This window comes from Hemiscyllium ocellatum, chromosome 1, assembly GCF_020745735.1.
Source record: "Hemiscyllium ocellatum isolate sHemOce1 chromosome 1, sHemOce1.pat.X.cur, whole genome shotgun sequence".
Classification (NCBI taxonomy): Eukaryota; Metazoa; Chordata; class Chondrichthyes; order Orectolobiformes; family Hemiscylliidae; genus Hemiscyllium; species Hemiscyllium ocellatum.
Window position 1 is genome coordinate 128,816,005 of NC_083401.1, and position 19,742 is coordinate 128,835,746.

Below are 19,742 nucleotides of genomic sequence, written 5' to 3' on the forward strand. Positions count from 1 at the left end.
AAATGATCTCAGAACATGGCCCGTGCAGCCATGGCTACAGTTCTTATCCAACTCTGGGTGCCCTGAAGTGACGGTGAGCTGCCTGTGTAAACTACTGCAAGCCTTTGTGGCAACATTGCTCCCACTACAATGTTGGATAGGGCACTGAAAGATTATAACACAGCAATATACCTTCTTTCACATGGTACCATCAAAACCCAAATATCTGTCAATACCCAAAGACAGATAGCCAGGCTAAAAGTTCCAGTGTAACGATGTGGATACAGAATCATTGAAAGTTTAGAGCATAGGAGAAGGCTATTAAACCACCACATTTATACCAGCTCTGTGAAACAGTAACTCAGCTGGTTCCCCTCCTTTGCCCATTCCTCAGGGTTACTGCAGTACTTAAACATTCATTGCATTGAGGTGTTAAAGAGTTCATTTGCTCTGATAACCTGTAAGAAATTAGATGTTCCGAGGAGGGTGGTATGTTTCTCTAAGTAAAAGTGAGGACAGCAGATGCTGGAGATTAGAGTCAAGAGTGTGGTGCTGGAAAAACACAGCAGATCTGGCAGCATCCGAGGAGCAGGAAAATTGACGTTTCTGACAAAGGCCCCTCATAAGGAATGAGGCTGGGAGCCTTGGGGGGGGGGGGGGGTGGAATAGCTTGGTGGATGGAAGTGTGGGTAATGGTGATAGGAGCAAATAGATTGGAAGGAAGATGGACAAGTAGGACAGGTCATGAGGACAGTGCTGAGCTGGAAGGTTGGAGCTTGGATAAGGTTGGGGGTGGGGGGGGGAAAATGAGGAAACTGGAGAAATCCACATTGATGCCATGGGGTTGGAGGGTCCTTAGGCAGAAGATGAGGCTTTCTTCCTCCAGGCATCGGGTGGTTAGGGAGTGGCAATGGAGGTGGCCCAGGAACTATGTCCTTGGCTGAGTGGGAGGGAGAGTTGAAGTCTTCCATCACAGGGCGGTGGGGTTGGTGGTGCGGGTGTCCCAGAGATGTTCTCTGAAGCACTCTGCGAGTAGGTGTTTTCTCTCCCCGGTGTAGAGGACGTTGCATTGGGAGCAATGGATACAACAAATGACATGTGTTGAAGTGCAGGTGAAACTATGATGGATGTGGAAGGCTCCTTTGGGGCCTTGGTCAGTGGTGAGGAGGGATGTGTGGGTGCAGATTTCGCAATTCCTGCAGTGGCAAGGGAAGGGTGGGTTGTCGGCGGGGTGCATGGACCTGACGAGGCAATCGCAGAGGGAACGGTCTTTACGGAAAGTGAACAAGGGCGGGGAGGGGAATATATCCCTGGTGGAGGAGTCCATTTGTAGGTGGCAGAAATGGCGAGGATGATGCGACGTACATGGAGGTTGGTGGGGTGGAAGGTAAGGGTCAGAGAGGTTCTGTCCTTGTTGCAGTTAGAGGGATGGGGTTCGAGGACAGAGGTACGGGAAGTGGATGAGAAGGTATCAACAACCACGTAGGATGAGAAGTTGCAGTCTTTAAAGGAGGCGGCCATCTGGTGTGTTCTGTGGTGGAACTGGTCCTCCTGGGAGCAGATGCAGTGGGGCGGAGGAATTGGGAATAAGGGATAACATTTGAACAGAAGGCAGGGTGGGAGGAGGTGTTTTTCTGTCTTGCAGGCAGAATGTAAAAAAACTTAAGTCGCCAACTCCTGGAATTCAGAAACAATTTACATAGCTATCTCCTGCAGTTAAGGAATGATCTAATCTCATTGTTTCTGGAAATAACCAAATCGCTACATTGTGTCTTGAATGCATGTGACTATGGGGGAGTGGCAGGGAGTGGTCTTGTAGGCATTACTGATGGTGATGTAAAATCCTCTACAAAGTAGAACTGTTCCCATGTTCATAGACTTCTCTTGACACGGCCCTGCAAACTGTGTTAAGGGTTCCTCCAAAAGCTTGTACTTGCTTAATAAAGTTTGGCTGTTCACAGAAGTTGGTGTCTTGCAGTTGTATTAAGTTGTGTAAGAACCTCAAGAAAAATAACCTTAACTTGTTTTATACTGGCGTGCTCTGGTTCAAGACCCCTTGCCAAAAAGAAGCTTCCTTCAATATACTGTCTTGTTATGACTGTGATAGGAGGAGTGCTCTGGTAATCAAGCACCACTACTCCAGTTTCACACAGTATATAAATTTGTTTCCTGATGAAGGGCTCTGGCCCGAAACGTCGAACTTCCTGTTCCTTGGATGCTGCCTAACCTGCTGTGCTTTAACCAGCAACACATTTTCAACTATAAATTTGTTGAATCAATTATCAAAACAGACAACTTCTCTTTTGTACAAATATCCACCAGGCTTCTTTAATTAACTCAATAATCTATTTATTATGATTGAAACTTATTCTTATAATTGGTTCTGTATAGCTAGGGAAGTTCTCTGTACATTTATAAAATCTTTACCTTCTAAGACTCTGGGAATAGCAGGGCTTGATTTCCAGTGCAGCATCCATTAAGTTTAACAGTGGACTGGTTTATTTGAGAGTCAAAAAGTGTGGTGCTGGCAAAGCACAGCCAGTCAGGCTGCATCTGAGGAGCAGGAGAGTCGACATTTTGAGCACGAGCTCGTCATCAGGATGAAGAGGCCATGGTCAAAATGTCAACTCTCCTGTTCCTCGGATGCTGCCTGACTGGCTGTGCTTTTCCTGCACCACACTTTTCGACTCTGATACCAGTCTTCACTTTCTCCTAGGTGTATTTGTGATCAAGAATCTGGGCACTTCACTGACCCAAAACTTGCACTTCAATATATCTAATTGCTTAGGTTTGAGGTTAGGTTTCAAAGACTCTAAAATGTCACCCTAGAAATGTTCCAATGCAGTAGCATGCAGTCAAATCTTTGATGGGGTTGAAAAGTGAAAATGAGTGCAGGGGGCAGGTATTAAACTATTTGAGTAGTTCAATCCATTCCAAAGTCTACTCCATCAACCCCCTCCAAATAAAATAAATTCCACAATGAAACAGGCAGTATTTATAACCTCCTCAGGTAGAAACGCTTATGCATGCAAGTAACATTAGCCAAACCGGCCACGTTAGAACACAGCTGCATCCCAGGACTTAGTGTGTGAACTATTTTTAGGACTTTTTTTGGCCTATCTGGATTTTTGGTAAATGATGCAGAAATCTGGCAGTTCAGTAAATCAGATCACCACCACTTTCTCAAGGGCCCTAGGGATGAGCAATAAATGCTTGTCCATCCAGTGCCCACATTGCATGAATAAATTTTTAAGATTTTGCATTTAATCCAAAACAATTCACTGAGTAAACTTAGAAACACAGAGTTAACTTTCAAAATGCGATTTCCATACAGGCATTTTAGGAAGGGAGAACGTAAATAAATCAAACCAGTCAGTAGCAAATACTGTGAATGTTAGACCTGATTCTGAGTTCCCAGAAGGTAATGAGAGTCATAGTGTAGTCATAAAATCACTAAGCAGCCTGTGAATTCCTGTACACAAATCAAGAGTGCTGCTCCTCAATAGAAACACAGATGAAGGTCTATTAAGTTCTTACTCGCACTGACCCCCTTTGATTAACTTCATAGTTCAAACTCATCCATCATTATTCAAGTGCACATCACTAAGTGCATACTCTGTTATAAGATTACTTGCAATGACAATCCTGCGTTCCACATTGAAGGGTTCCACATTCACCGCTTTCCCAGCAAGGCTGACACTTCAATATAGTACCAAAAATGTGCTCTACTGTCCATCTTCTATCTTTTGGAAACGAGTTAAACTACAGTTGCATCTGCCAGTTTAAGTAGCCATAAAAAAAACTCAAAAAGACAATTTATTCACGATCAGAAAAAAAAAGGCTCTCCTAATTTCATGACCGACTTTTATTCCTTAACTAACAACTGCGTGTTTCTCTCGTGATATTTAGTCGACATGAGAATCCCTAGGTTAAAGCTCCTTCTTTAGTGATTTCATATTTTACTCACCGACACAAAGAATGTTAAAGCAAAATCCTTGTGTTGTTGACTTGTTGACTAACTGATCTGGAAGACTGTCAAATCCAACATGACCGGCAAGATTCAAGTTTCGTAAATCTTCATTATGTGACTGCAAAAGTAAGGAGGAATAAAAATGTAGTTTTAATTAAACAGCTCATGTTTATTTTCAGCTTACATGAGCCCTTAGGGCTGCTTTGCAAATTAAGGGAACCATCGCTTATGATTCATTTATGGGAGAGCTGGAGGGAATACCTAACAAGCCTTTCACAGTCAGTGAGATCTTGAGACAAAATCTATTAATATGCAGATCGACGTAGGCACCCAGCAAATATATCAAGGAGTCTTGGGGAGCAATGGTACCAATGTACGTTACTCGATTCAAAACTAAATAAAAATATAATGGGTATTACAATTTTGCTTCAATATATACATAAATCTCTAATCTTTCCAACAAGCTACAGCACATTACATGGAAATAAAATCTTCTAATTCACTTGGCAAACTGAACTGAATATCACTTTATAATGTTCTGTGAAAAATATCTTGCAAATCTCTCAACATGTGGCGATGGAAATGGCCATTCAGCTGCTAATGTTTATTGTGCCAATCAATTACATCATGGTCAACTGATACCTCAAACCCATTTACCACCTTAACATCAAAAATAAGTCGTCTTAAAAGTTCCAGTATAGTCTTGGTTTTTCCTTCAGTGTGTTAACTTTACCTGATGTGGTGATGCTAATGTTATTCCTGTAATACAAGTTGCAATAAGTGGCTAATGTGGTATTGAAAGATCCAACAGATATTTATTACGGTTCACTAAAATGAACAAATATTATATTCAGCGGTACATCAATGTCTGGCCTTACATTAAGTTAATCAATTACAAACAGCAGTGTACTTCCATTAACGTGTCATGATTCAAGTGATCCAAGTTAAAAGATGGAGTATGAGATCTTTATATCCTTAAGTCACGGGTTATGATAGGGTGATAATGTCATATCTCTTGAAGGCATACTGACATACTCTGTCTCTTAAAGATTTCCTGACAGAGATAGAATACAATACAATTGTTGCATCTAGCCTAAATGGTATTTGAAATTGACTTGAGGCAATCAGGGAGCATGTTTTCCTGCCTGGTATTCTTATGATGTCCCCTCTTTCCAATTCCTCCTCCACCTTTCTATTTTCTTTCTCTCATTAACGTTCTCCCCCACCCCACCCTCCCACACAACCCATCAGGGAGTGGAGGATTAAATCTGCTCAGTGGGTGGTACAGTACAGGGTACCTCAATATTTGGCAGTACTATCAACGAGGAACCCATAGTGGATACTGGCCTCAGTCTGCCTCTGAAGGAGAAATTGATAGAAATCTGTGCAGCATTGTTTGAAGTGGAGGTATGAAAGCAAACCTTCTCCCAGAATGTCTTTATGCTGCCAAGTGAATGTGTGCCTGCTTCATCTGTTAAACTGTTTTATTCCCTGTATAAACATTTGTAATCTATTCAGATAAACACATTAAAAACATTTTGTTCTAGGTAGAAGGGCCACACCTGAATTGTTAGTTGAATTGTTTCAGATACTGTCTGATTTGTGTATTTGCAATATTTATTTGTTTTTTTTGAGTGTTTGTAGTCAGATGTATGTTGTTTTGAGAACAGTGGACAAACTTTTGGCTCAAGTCCTTTGTAAAGCATTTCAGATTAAATAGCAACATCAAAAATAGTGTAATTAAATCTCTTAAAGGGATGAGATTATTTGTGTCACAATTCCCCAATGTTGCAAGGAATCAAGATTCAGATTTGAATACTTTATGTGGTCAAAGGGTAACTGCCATGTGTAAAGTCTTCTGAATGACCGACCTGTATTAGATATGAGTTAACAATTGTGTCTTGCAAATTGTGAATATAAATTCTAAGCAAATTCAAGTACAGGTGTCATTAATTGCAACCAACTTACCAGGAAATTTTATTGCAATCAGCTTACCATGAAATTTTACCTTGAATAAAGATTTTCTATAGATAAATATGAAATGAGCAGTTTGGACAAATGCTGCAAATATTTAAATCATCCCACAACTGAAGTGAGTGAAAGAAATACACAAAGTACTATTTTTAATATCCCAAGCTCCTTTTTATTCTCCTGCTCACTTGCATCTGGCCCCATGTTTTCATGTCCCAACTGACATTATGAATATGTTGCTAAGTTTATCAACTGTGCAAACAATGCAGCTGTTATATTGTTATGTTATTCCAGTATGTTTTAGGAACTGTGTGTTCCGACATTTGTAGAACAGTATTCTGAGTGTCATCATTTGACACTGCACCACAATGTATATGGAGCTAACAATGTATGTTGCACAACACATTGTGAGCTGAGAAATATATTCAAAAAGACTCAGTATTTGAGTCCAAAATTAGATTATTATGAATTTATGAGGACTGCAAGATGAAGCAGTCAAGATGTAGCCTATATTTCCCTAACCCATGTGACCGCAGAGACCCGGGTTCAAGTCCCATCTTCTCCAGCGGCGTGTAAAATATCTCTGAACAGGTTGTTTAGAAAAACAGGTATCACAGGATAGCTATAAAGCACTGCAACCCTAGATCATCCTGATTGATCTTCAAGATGGTCTCTAATGTAACTATATTTAGTACACCAGGCATTTATAACACAAGTATTATCATGCAAATGTACTGTTCATGATTGTCTCATACATTATTGTAAGCAGGAATTTTGCACCATTTTAAAAAAAAGTGTGGAAATTGAATTCATTACAGATAATGTTTGTAAGGAACACCCATCCACTTTTAGGAGTTAATATTGCTTTGAGAGATGCTGGAAGTTTACCATTTATGGAGTTATCTCTTGTGAAATTACAAGCCAGGAATCAGAGTGCAGTACATAGTTCAAGTAATGTTAAGGGATGAGGTGAGAATTAAACCAGGGGCTGGGTCCTATACGTCACTGTAAGGAGCGGCAATTCATCAAATGGAGACTAAAGTTGCGTTGGCACAGTGTTGCAGAGGTTAGCACTGCTGCCTCACAGCATCAGGTACCCTGGTTCAATTCCACTCTTAAAAATAAATAGTCTTCAATTTTCCAGTACAGTCTGGGTTTTGCCTTCAATTTGTCATTGGTGTGGAGTTTGCACATTCTCCCTATTGCTACATAGGTTTCCCCCAGGTGCCCCAGTTTCCTCCCACAGTTCAAAGATGCGTAGGATAGTTGTACTGGCCATGTTAAATTGCCCAGTGTCCAGGGATGTTAGGTGGATGTTAGCAATGGAAATTGCAGAGTTAAAGGGATAGGGTACGGGGTGGGTCTAGGTTAGATGCTCTTTGGAGGGTCGGTAAGGACTTGATGGGCCAGGTGGCCAGCATTCACATTGTCGGGATTCTATGATTCTACAATAAAGTTGTTCTTCAAGGCATGAATTCCATGCATAGCATTTGCATTGAAAGTTTGGCAAGGGGAGAAGAGGGCCTTTAACGTAAGAGGTATGTATTGGCTTTCTTGGGGGGGGGGGGGGGGGGGGGGGGGGGGGGGGGAGCAATAGGTTATTTAGCCAAAGTAGCACAGAAATGCCTAGAGTGCGGCAGGGAAATCAGAGCTCTCCATGTGGTGACCTCTGCAAAAGAAAAGTTGAATATGTAGAAGGCAGAAAGATAAGTTCTGAGGAGGAAGCTTGTCATGTAACCACCCTCAAGTTAAGTCAAGATGAAAACAGAATGTAAACAAAAATTAAAATTCTCTACTCAGTTCTTGGATAGCTGGTCACCTCCTGGACATTTCTTTTAACGGCACAACTCATTACCGGGTAAAGGTGACCAGTCAACCAGTTGCTGCTACTGGTCAGCAAGAACGATCAAAACTAAATTCACAACTGATCTTGGAGGAACTGTTTGGGTGAAGTCACTGCACAGAAACAGATAAGTGAATTGTTTTAAGTGTGGTCTTCAGAAGGTCTGCAGTAGTGAGTAGAGTGGGTTCATTCTTGATTATATGTTTTTTGAGAATGTCTCTTGATTAAACTTAAAATATAAGCCACGACTATTAATTTAACCAGGAGCACTGTTTTTAGAGGAATAAGACAGTATTATTTTCTGGGTCTGTAGATCGTGAAGGAGCAAAAATGGCATTTAGTAGAGTGATACGCGCTCCTTGTCAGATGTGGGAGTTTAAAGACAGTTTAAGGGTTACTGCGGATTATATCTGAATAAATGCTGTTGGTTGCGAATCCTATCAGATCGAATGGATCGATCGGAGAGACAGTTAGATGCAATGAGGAATTTGCAATAGCACTGGTATGCGATGGATGGCAATTAGAGGAAGGGGGGGAAAGTCTCAGATACAGTCACATAGATGGGTTAACTCCAGAAAAGGTAAGACAGGTAGGCAGATAGTGCAGGAGTCTTCTGTGGCTATCCCCATTTCAAACAGGTATGCTATCTTGGAAAATGTAGGGGGTGACCGATTCACAAGGGAACGTAGCACAAACAGCCAAGTTTCTGGTATTGAGACTGGCTCTAATGCACTGAGGGCTACGTCGGATTCCAAAAGATCAATTGTGTTAGGGGCCTCTCTAATCCGAGGTACAGACAAATGTTTCTGTGGCCACCATGTGCCAGGATAAAGGATGTCTCAGAGAGGGTGCAGAATGTCCACAAGGGGGAAAGAGGGTTCAGCAAGAGGTCATTGTCCACATTGGAACCAATGACATAGGAAGGGAAAAGGTTAAGATTCTGAAGGGAGATTACAGAGAGTTAGGCAGAAATTTAAAAAGGAGGTCCTTGAGAGTAGGAATATCTGGATTACTCCCGGTGCTACAAGCTAGTGAGGGCAGGAATAGGATAGAGCAGAGGAATGCAAGGCTGAGGAACTGGTGTATGTGAGAAGGATTCACATTTCTGGATCATTGAAATCTCTTTTGGGGTAGAGGTGACCTGTACAAGAAGGACGGATTGCAACTAAATTGGAAGTGGACTATTATACTGGCAAGGAGATTTGCTACAGCTGCTCGGAAGGAGTTAAACTAGTAAGGTGGGGGGTGGGGTGGGGGGCCCAGGGAGATAGTGAGGAAAGACATCAATCGGAGACTGGTATAGTTGAAAACAGAAGTGAGTCAAACAGTCAGGGCAGGCAGGAACAAGGCAGGACTAATAAATTAAACTGCATTTATTTCAATGCAAGGGGACTACCAGGGAAGGCAGATGAACTCAGGGCATGATTAGGAACATGGGACTGGGATATCACAGCATTTAGAGAAATATAGCTCAGGGATGGGCAGGACTGGCAGCTTAATGTTCCAGGATACAAATGCTACAGGAAGGATAGAAAGGGAGGCAAGAGAGGAGTGGGAGTGGTATTTTTGATAAGGGAGAGCACTGCAGCTGTGCTAACGGAGGATATTCCTGGAAATACATCCAGGGAGGTTATCTGGGTAGAATTTAGAAGTAAGAAAGGGAAGATCACCTTATTGGGATTGTATTATAGACCCTCTAATAGTCAGAAGAAAATTGAGAAAGAAATTTTGTAAGGAGATCTCAGCTATCTAAGAATAATAGGGTGGTTATGGTAGGGAATTTTAACTTTCCAAATATATGCTGGGACTCCCATAATGTTAAGGGTTTAGATGGATAGGAATTTGTTAAGAGTGTACAAGAAAATTTTCTGATCCAGTATGTGGATGTACCGATGAGAGAAGGTGCAAAACTTGACCTCCTCTTGGGAACTAAGGCAGGGCAGGTAAGTGATGTCAGTGGGGGAGCACTTTGGGGCGAGTGACCATAATTCTATTAGATTTAAAATAGTGATGGAAAAGGATAGACCAGATCTAAACGTTGACATTCTAAATTGCAGAAAGGCCAATTTTGATGGTATTAGGCAAGAACTTTCAAAAACTGATTGGGGGCAGCTGCTCGCAAGTAAAGGGACGGCTGGAAAATGGGAAGCCTTCAGGAATGAGATAACGAGAATCCAGAGAAAGTATATTCCTGTTAGGGTGAAAGAAAAGATTGGTAGGTATAGGAATGCTGGATGACTAAAGAAATTGAGGCTGCAAATGTGTTGCTGGTCAAAGCACAGCAGGCCAGGCAGCATCTCAGGAATAGAGAATTCGACGTTTCGAGCATAAGCCCTTCATCAGGAATAAGAGAGAGTAGCCAAGCAGGCTAAGATAAAAGGTAGGGAGGAGGGACTAGGGGGAGGGGCGATGGAGGTGGGATAGGTGGAAGGAGGTCAAGGTGAGGGTGATAGGCCGGAGTGGGGTGGGGGCGGAGAGGTCAGGAAGAGGATTGCAGGTTAGGAGGGCGGTGCTGAGTTGAGGGAACCAACTGAGACAAGGTGGGGGGAGGGGAAATGAGGAAACTGGAGAAATCTGAATTCATACCTTGTGGTTGGAGGGTTCCCAGGCGGAAGATGAGGCGCTCCTCCTCCAGCCGTCGTGTTGTTATGTTCTGCCGGTGGAGGAGTCAAAGGACCTGCATGTCCTCGGTGGAGTGGGAGGGAGAGTTAAAGTGTTGAGCCACGGGGTGGTTGGGTTGGTTGGTTCGGGCGGCCCAGAGGTGTTCTCTGAAGCGTTCCGCAAGTAAGCGGCCTGTCTCACCAATATAGAGGAGGCCACATCGGGTGCAGCGGATGCAATAGATGATGTGTGTGGAGGTACAGGTGAACTTGTGGCGGATATGGAAGGATCCCTTGGGGCCTTGGAGGGAAGTGAGTGTGGAGGTGTGGGCGCAAGTTTTACATTTCCTGCGGTTGCAGGGGAAGGTGCCGGGAGTGGAGGTTGGGTTGGTGGGGGGTGTGGATCTGACGAGGGAGTCACGAAGGGAGTGGTCCTTGCGGAACGCTGATAGGGGAGGGGAGGGAAATATATCCTTGGTGGTGGGGTCCGTTTGGAGGTGACGGAAATGGCGGCGGATGATACGTTGTATGCGGAGGTTGGTGGGGTGGTAGGTGAGAACCAGTGGGGTTCTGTCTTGGTGGCGGTTGGAGGAGCGGGGCTCAAGGGCGGAGGAGCGGGAAGTGGAGGAGATGCGGTGGAGGGCATCGTCGATCACGTCTGGGGGGAATCTGCGGTCCTTGAAGAAGGAGGCCATCTGGGCTGTGCGGTGTTGGAATTGGTCCTCCTGGGAGCAGATGCGGCGGAGACGAAGGAATTGGGAATATGGGATGGCGTTTTTACAGGGGGCAGGGTGGGAGAAGGTGTAGTCCAGGTAGCTGTGGGAGTCAGTCGGTTTATAATAGATGTCTGTGTTGAGTCGGTCGCCCGAGATAGAGATGGAAAGGTCTAGGAAGGGGAGGGAGGAGTCTGAGACAGTCCAGGTGAATTTCAGGTCGGGATGGAAGGTGTTAGTAAAGTTGATGAACTGTTCAACCTCCTCGTGGGAGCACGAGGCAGAAATTGAGGGTTTGGTTAAGAAAAAGAAGGAAGCATATGCCAGGCATAGAGAGGATAGATCGAGTGAATCCTTAGAACAGTATAAAGGCAGTAGGAGTATACTTAAGAGGGAAATCAGGACAGCAAAAAGGAGACATGAGATAGCTTTGGAAAATAGGTTTTAGGAGAATCCAAAGGGTTTTTACAATACATTAAGGACAAAAGGGTAACTAGGGAGAGAATAGATCCCCCTCAAAGATGAACTAAGAGAAAGTGAGGACGGCAGATGCTGGAGTACCACAGTTGAAAAATGTGGTGCTGGAAAAACATAGCAGGCCAGGCAGCATCCAAGGAGAAGGAGAATCGACGTTTCGGGCATAAGCCCTTCTTCAGGAATTTCTTTCCTGAAGAAGGGCTTATGCCCGAAACGTCGATTCTCCTTCTCCTCGGATGCTGCCTGGCCTGCTATGTTTTTCCAGCACCACATTTTTCAACTCCTCAAAGATGAGCAAAGTGGCCTTTGTGTAGAGCCGCAGGTAATGGGGGAAGATACTAAATGAAAATTTTGCATCAGTATTTACTGTGGAAAAGGATATGGAAGATGTAGACCATAGGGAAATAGATGGTGACATCTTGCAAGGTGTCCAGATTACAGAGAAGGAAGTACTGGATGTCTTGAAATGGTTAAAGGTGGATAAATCCCCAGGACCTGATCAAGTGTACCCAAGAACTCTGTGGGAAGCTAAAGAAGTGATTGCTGGGCCTCTTGCTGAGATATTTGTATCATCGATAGTGACAGGTGAGGTACCGGAAGACTGGAGATTGGCAAATGTGGTGTTTAAGAAGGGCGGTAAAGACAAGCCAGGGAACTATAGACCGATGAGCCTGATGTCGGTGGTGGACAAATTGTTGGAGGGAATCCTGAGGGACAGAATGTACATGTATTTGGAAAGGCAAGGTCTGATTAGGGATAGTCAACATGGCTTTGTGTGTGGGAAATCATGTCTCACAAACTTGATTGAGTTTTTAGAAGAGGTAGCAAAGAAGATTGATGAGGGCAGAGCAGTAGATGTGATCTATATGGTCTTCAGTAAGGCTCTCTGGATTCTCGTTATGAGGGGCATGGATAGGATAAATAGGCAAAGTCTTTTACCTGGGGTTGGAGAGTCCAGAACTAGAGGGCATAGGTTTAGGGTGAGAGGGGAAAGATATAAAAGAGACCTAAGGGGCAACTTTTCCACACAGAGGGTGGTGCGTGTATGGAATGAGCTGCCAGAGGATGTGGTGGAAGCTGGTACAATTGCAACATTTAAGAAACATTTGGATGGGTATATGAATAGGAAGGGTTTGGAGGGATAGGGGCCAAGTGCTGGCAGGTGGGACTAGATTGGGTTGGGATATCTGGTCAGCATAGACGGGTTGGACAGAAGGGTCTGTTTCCATGCTGTACATCTCTATGACTCTAAGTATTCTGCATCAGTATTTACTGTGGAAAAGGATATGGAAGATATAGAATGTAGGGAAATAGATGGTGACATCTTGAAAAATGTCCATATTACAGAGGAGGAAGTGCTGGATGTCTTGAAATACATAAAGGTGGATAAATCCCTAGAACCTGATCAAAACTACCCTAGAACTCTGTGGGAAGCGAGAGAAGTTATTGCTGGTCCTCTTGCTGAGATATTTGTATCATCGATAGTCACAGGTAAGGTACCGGAAGACTGGAGGTTGGCTAACGTGGTGCCACTGTTTCAGACGGGTGGTATGGACAAGCCAGGGAACTATAGACCAGTGAGCCTGACGTCGGTGGTGGGCACATTGTTGGAGGGAATCCTGAGAGACAGGATGTACATGCATTTGGAAAGGCAAGGACTAATTGGGGATAGTCAACATGGCTTTGTGCGTGGGAAATCATATCTCACAAACCTGATTGAGTTTTTTGAGGAAGTAACAAAGAGGATTGATGAGGGCAGAGCAGATGTGACCTATATGGACTTCAATAAGGCATTCGACAAGGTTCCCCATGGGAGGCTGATTAGCAAGGTTAGAACTCAATGAATACAGGGAGAACTAGTTATTTGGATACAGAACTGGCTCAAAGATGGTTGTGGAGGGTTGTTTTTCAGACTGGAAGCCTGTGACCAGTAGAGTGCCACAAGGTTTGATGCTGGGTCACCTACGTTTCATCATTTATATAAATGATTTGGATGTGAGCATAAGAGGTATAGTTAGAAAGCTTTCAAATGACACCAAAATTGCAGGTACAGTGGACAGTGAAGAAGGTTACCTCAGAGTACAACGGGATCTTGATCAGATGGGCCAATAGGCTGAGACATGACAGATGGAGGTTAATTCATATAAATGCGAGGTGCTGTATTTTGGGAAAGCAAATCTTAGCAGGACTTATACACTTCATGATAAGGTCCCAGGGAGTGTTGCTGAACAAAGAGACCTTGGAGTGCAGATTCATAGCTCCTTGAAAGTAGAGTTATAGGTAGATAGGGTAGTGAAGGCGACGTTTGGTATGCTTTCCTTTACTGGTCAGAATATTGAGTACAGGCGTTGAGAGCTGAAAAGGTGTTGCTGGAAATGCAGAGCAGGTCAGACAGCATCCAAAGAGCAGGAAAATCGACGTTTCGGGCATAAGCCCTTCTTCAGGAAGGGCTTATGCCCGAAACGTCGATTCTCCTGCTCCTTGGATGCTGCCTGACCTGCTGCGCATTTCCAGCAACACATTTTCAGCTCTGATCTCCAGCATCTGCAGTCCTCACTTTCTCCTCCTACAGGGTTGAGAGATCATGTTGTGGCTGTACAGGACATTGGTTAGACCACTGTTGGAATACTGCATGCAATTCTGGTCTCCTTCCTATCGGAAAGATGATGTGAAACTTGAAAGGGTTCAGAAACGATTTACATGGATGTTGCCAGGATTGGAGGATTTGAGCTATAGGGAGAGGCTAAGCATTGGAGGCTGAGGGGTGACCTTAGAGAGGTTTACAAAATTATGGGGGGCATGGATAGAAAAAGACAAAGTCTTTTCCCTGGGATGGGGGGAGTCCAGAACTAGAGGGCATAGGTTTCAGGTGAGAGGGGAAAGATATTAAAAAAACCTAAGGGGCAACTTTTTTCACACAGAGGTGTATAGAATGGGCTGCCAGAGGAAGTGGTGGAGGCTGGTACAACTGTAACATTTAAAAGGCATTTGGATGGGTATATGAATAGGAAGGTTTTGGAGGGATCTGGACCGGGTGCTGGCAGGTGGGACTACACCGGGTTGGGATATCTGGTCGGCATGGACAGGTTGGACCGAAGTGTCTGTTTCCGTGCTGTACATCTCTACGACTCTATAACTCACTGAACATATTTAACGGGTTGTTGTCTCTTTACAATACAGTGAATCTCATCGCCCTACGAAGCCACTTAGCACAAAATTCAAATAAACATATTTTACCTGTTTCTAAAAACAAAAGAAAAACCGTTCAAACATTTCAAATTTGATAGTTATTCATGAGCATTTTCTTTTATCAAGTGATACATGTATTTCAGACTTCAATTTCAAAAACCAAAAGTATAAATCTTCCCAATAGTTCAGCGTGTTTTTCTGTCAAGATTGTGTGGTTTAGCTACTGAAAATTGGACTTCAGTTCTTCCCTGCTACACTCGAAGTTAGCTAAACTAAATGTGTTGATGGTAGGGGAACTTCAATTAGCTTCAAATACCATCAGGAAAACAGAGGAGATGAAGGAATCAGAATCAGTTCTTCTGATTATTATCTGAAACACCCAGTGATCGAAGGTGGTGATGTAGAATCAAGAAGTCACAGGCCACCAGGGAACTACAGACCAGTGAGCCTGACTGCAAAAATGACTGAGCTTCTTATTGCTTGCCATTTCAACATAACAGCTATCGGGAGATGCTGAATAGGCTGGGGCTGCTTTCCCTGGAGCGTCAGAGGCTGAGGGGTGACCTTGTTGAGGATTATAAAATCATGATGGGTATAGATAGGGTAAGTAGACAAGGTCTTTTTCCTGGGGTGGGGGAGTCCAGTAGAAGAGGGCATAGGTTTAAGGTGAGAGGGGAAAAATTTAAAAGGGACCTAAGGGGCAACTTTTTCATGTAAAGGGTGGTGTGTGTATGAAATAAGTTGCCAAAGGAAGGTGGAGGCTGGTACAACTACAACATTTAAAAGGCATTTGGATGGGTATATGAATAGCAGAATATGGGCCAAGTGCTGGCAAATGGGATTAGATTAGGTTAGGATAACTGGTCAGCACGGACAAGTTGGAACAAGGGGTCTGTTTACATCCTGTACATCTCTATGACTCTATGTTTGTCTGTCTGTGTATGAGTGTTTGTCTGTGTAAGGGGTGTTTATAAGGAAATTAGAGTTTTAATTAGTAGCGTTGTATGCCAATGGTTTATATATGTTTACTTTTAGCTAGAGTCGAGTTGCTTGTAATAAGTAATAATTCTTTGTCAGTACTGAAGCCATGGTCTATGCTTTCTAGCAATTTTGGTCTGAAAGTAGGTACGTTGAGGTACAGTGTGTATCTTTGGCACAGCAATAGCCGGCCTCAATTTACAGAGTTCTATCTCAGTAATACTAGCTAATTGAAAATGTAAATTTTTGAGCATTAGACTGAGGTGCAAACTGGAGTTACAATGGCTTCACTCTGTTAAACTGTATATTCATCCTCTAGGTTTCACATGTGCCTAACTGCCAGAAGTAGTGCCACAAGTTCGAAAACATAATTCAGCACAGCTCCTCAAGCCATTAAAATTCAAGAAATATAACTGTATTTGTAACTTTTTTACTTGGTGGATTATACTATTTGAATCCCAGAAAAGTGGAAATTTGAAAAGGCCAGAAGTCGCACAAGCTCTGTAGCTACAATGTGAAATACGAGCAAATTAGTGGGAGGATTTTAGATGTGGTCCCTGTGCTGTATGGTATGTATCTATAAAATGTACTAACACAAAATAGCTTGGCCTCTCTTGGCAATATGCAGAGGCCTGGGAAGAATTTGGCTGCCTTTTTGCTCTTTGCAGGAAATGCGTGACCTGAGAAAACTAAAAGGACAAGGAGGGAAAAGTTAGATGATATCATGGCCCTTAAAATAAAATCAAAAGGATGCACCCAAGTGAAAAGGCACTTTACAAAATTTAACAATTATCATCAGATTTCTGTTTCAAAATTAATAGATTGCCAACACAATATTGTTTGGATTGCAAATAAGGAACATCAGAAAAGTTAACAAAGAACAGATGTGTATACCAGTGACATGTAATCTTCACTTTAAGAACTGTGATGTGACAAACAGTGTGGAAGAAATAGAGCAGAGCCAGATTGAAAATTACAGAATGGTCACATATGCTGCATTATTGATTGCCAAACTCTATATCCTCAGAGGCTTCCAACAACAAAAATGACGAGTTTCCAAATGCCTGTCGAGTTCCTCTTGAAAATACTGGTATAGGATTTTTGATTTGTATTGACTGCAATAAGACACACAAAAACTCAAATTCAAAGAAACTATCAAATGCCTAGCAAGTTTAGATTGAGTATATTCTGAATTTCTACAGGAAAACTGTAAAAAGTGTTAATACAAAATGCAAAAGAAAATATTCTTGTTCAGTGTAGAACTAGAACCCTACGCAAAATATTTGAATCTACAACTTTTAAAAGATTTGGATAGTATTACATTAAGTCTCATTATGAAGTCAAATATCAATTGTGACTACTGTTCAAGACAGTTTCTTTACTTCTAGCCATCCTATATCCATACTTCCACGTATAGCACTTTCAATTTTTATTATACTATACTTTCCACTGAAACATGACATCACTAAAGTGGAATCTCTTCTATAGTGAGGCTGAACTCACAATGTTTGAGTTGAAGGCAGATAGGTCGAGAAGGTGTCAAAGTCGAGAACTGGCTTCAGGATCAGATGTAAAGTTGCACTGTTTAGAATACAGGGGTACATTCATACTAAATACTACTAATCTTGATAATCATAGACTCAGTAGGCTCTGATCTTGTGGTTATATTTGTTAAGGACTAACCTACCTTCATTGTGTGTTCATATCCATGTGCTCTCATGTCTCACTCTCATTCTGCAGTATTCTAATTCCATCAACACCCTGCTCAGTAATGTGCAGCTTCACGGCAGCATTGCCACTACATTAGTGGCAATTACTTCCTCATTCTTCACCCAAGACTAATTCTTCACATAAACCATGGCCGAAATTTTATGTGGAAATAGTGGCCCCATCACAATGAAGAAAATGGCAAGCTCATCTCCACTCATCTGGGCTGAGATTTAATGGCCATTAGAAGTAATTCCTGCCTCCATCAGCTACAAGCAAATCAACCAGAAGCCTTCTGGTCCCAGAAAAACAACTGGGCGTGGTGTCACCAATTCCCATTGCAGAAATATCATGGACATGTTCCATATTACTTATCACATTCTAATGTAGTATCTTTGGTTTTCATGTCTTTTTGTTGATTGACAGGGGAGGTAAAACAAAGAAAAATTAAAAATTTAGCTTTCTGAAAAGTTGCTACATAGGACAACTGGTCTTTAACTTGAAGAAAACTATCCCACTTGTTTTGTTGAATGTCATACATAAACCAAGCACAAAATCAGAGACAAAGGGATTAAGAGAAAAGTTTGGCCAGAGGGACAGACTTTGAGGAGTTTGTTTTTGGTAAACGGAGACATTTATGGAGCAAACCAAAATTTTTTAAATGACCCAAATAGTGAAAGAACCCACCACGAAATGTGGAATTATGGATTGGAGAATACACAGGAGTCTGACCACTAGTAGGAGAGAATCACTGGGAACAGGCTTATAACAATACACATTCAAAACAGCCAACAAAACATGCAAAGGCATCTACAAATTCAGCAGTAAATTTGAGGATACAGGTATCCCCTGCTTATCAAACATTTGCTTTATGCCAATTTGCTTTTACGAAAGACGTACTTTAGTACCTTTCTTCGCTAACCGAAAGAGGATTTTCGCTTTTATGAAAAAGCGGACACAGTTAATGTGTCGCCGCCAAACATCTTCCCGGGAACTGCATTCAGCATCAAGCTGCCATAGCTTTGAACTGTGTCTGTGATCATCAGTGCTTTATCTCAATTTATTTTGTGCATCCATTAGAAAGATGTGTCCCAAGCTATCCTGTACCTCCCACCACCCCAACCTCCAACAGTCTTTACTATATGTTGGTGCTAGTCTAGGTTTTGAGCTTTATTTGGTGGGTTATTTTTTGTGTCTGAGAACGCTTAAAAAGTTTTCCCATATAAATTAATGGTAATTGCTTCTTCACTTCACAGTTTCAGAAACACTCTACTTTCAAATAGTGGGACACCTGTATCAGTTAAAATATAAAATAGAAAGAAACAGAGGCAGAAGTGTTTTTAAAATACAGCAAGTGATCAGGATCAGATTGCACTGCCCACAATTATGTTGGAAGGGGACATAATTCGTGGCTTCAAAAAGGGAACTGGATAATTATCTGAAGAGGAAAGACTTTCAGGGCAGAAGGAATAGGTAGGGAGCTGGACTGGTTGGGTTGCTCTTCCAGAGAAATGGCACAGCATGTCTGGGCTGTAAGTATTCTATGATTACCTAGTAACCAGCAGTCACTCTACTACAAAAGGACAATTCCTGCCTGAACAATCTGCTCTATTTCTTTGAGGAAATAGAAATACAAGTAGACTGCAGATAGCCCCATGATTAAAGAGAGAATGGTGCCAAAATAGCTAATGTTCAACTAGAAAGGTATAAGACCATAAGACATAGGAGCAGAAATTAGGCCATTCAGCCCATTGAATCTGCTCCGCCACTGAATCACAGCTGATAGGTTTCTCAAACCCATTCTCCTGTTTTGTCCCCGTAAACCTTAACCCCCTTGATACTCAAGAACCTATCTATCTCAGTCTTAAATATACTCAATGTATAAAGTGTTAATGTATAAAGTGAAAAATTGTAGCCCCAACACTGAGCCTTGTGGAACACCACTTGTCACTGCTGCCACCCTGAGATGAACACTTTTATCCCCACACCCTGCTTTCTGCCAAACAGCCAAGCTTCTATCCATTCTAGCACCTTGCCTCTCACCCCAATGGCCCTTTTCTTACTCAGTAGCCTCCTGTGCAGCACCTTGTAAAAGTCTTTCTTGAAGGCCAAATAGATAACATCCATTGGCTCTCCTTGGTCTAACCTACTCATTATTTCCTCAAAGAATTCTAGCTGATTTGTCAGGCATAACCTCCCCTTGATGAAACCATGCTGACTTTGCCCTATTTTACCATACACTTCCAATTATTCAGAAATCTCATCCTTCTCAATGGATTCCTGGATCTTACCCACGATTGTGGTTAGGCTAATCA

The 19,742-nt window shown here is 42.5% G+C and overlaps 1 protein-coding gene across 3 annotated transcripts in view; it reads right to left on the minus strand.

Moving 5' to 3' along the window:
* Window positions 1-19,742, minus strand: part of LOC132816295 (septin-11) — a 121,773-nt gene that overhangs the window by 46,213 nt on the left and 55,818 nt on the right. For 2 of the 3 annotated variants that reach the window (XM_060825764.1, XM_060825763.1), the window contains exon 2: window positions 3,947-4,067. The exons of the other annotated variant lie outside the window; for it this stretch is intronic. In XM_060825764.1, the coding sequence (XP_060681747.1) occupies window positions 3,947-4,067 (121 nt within the window). The remainder of the gene's footprint in view (window positions 1-3,946; window positions 4,068-19,742) is intronic. 3 annotated transcript variants of the gene reach the window in all.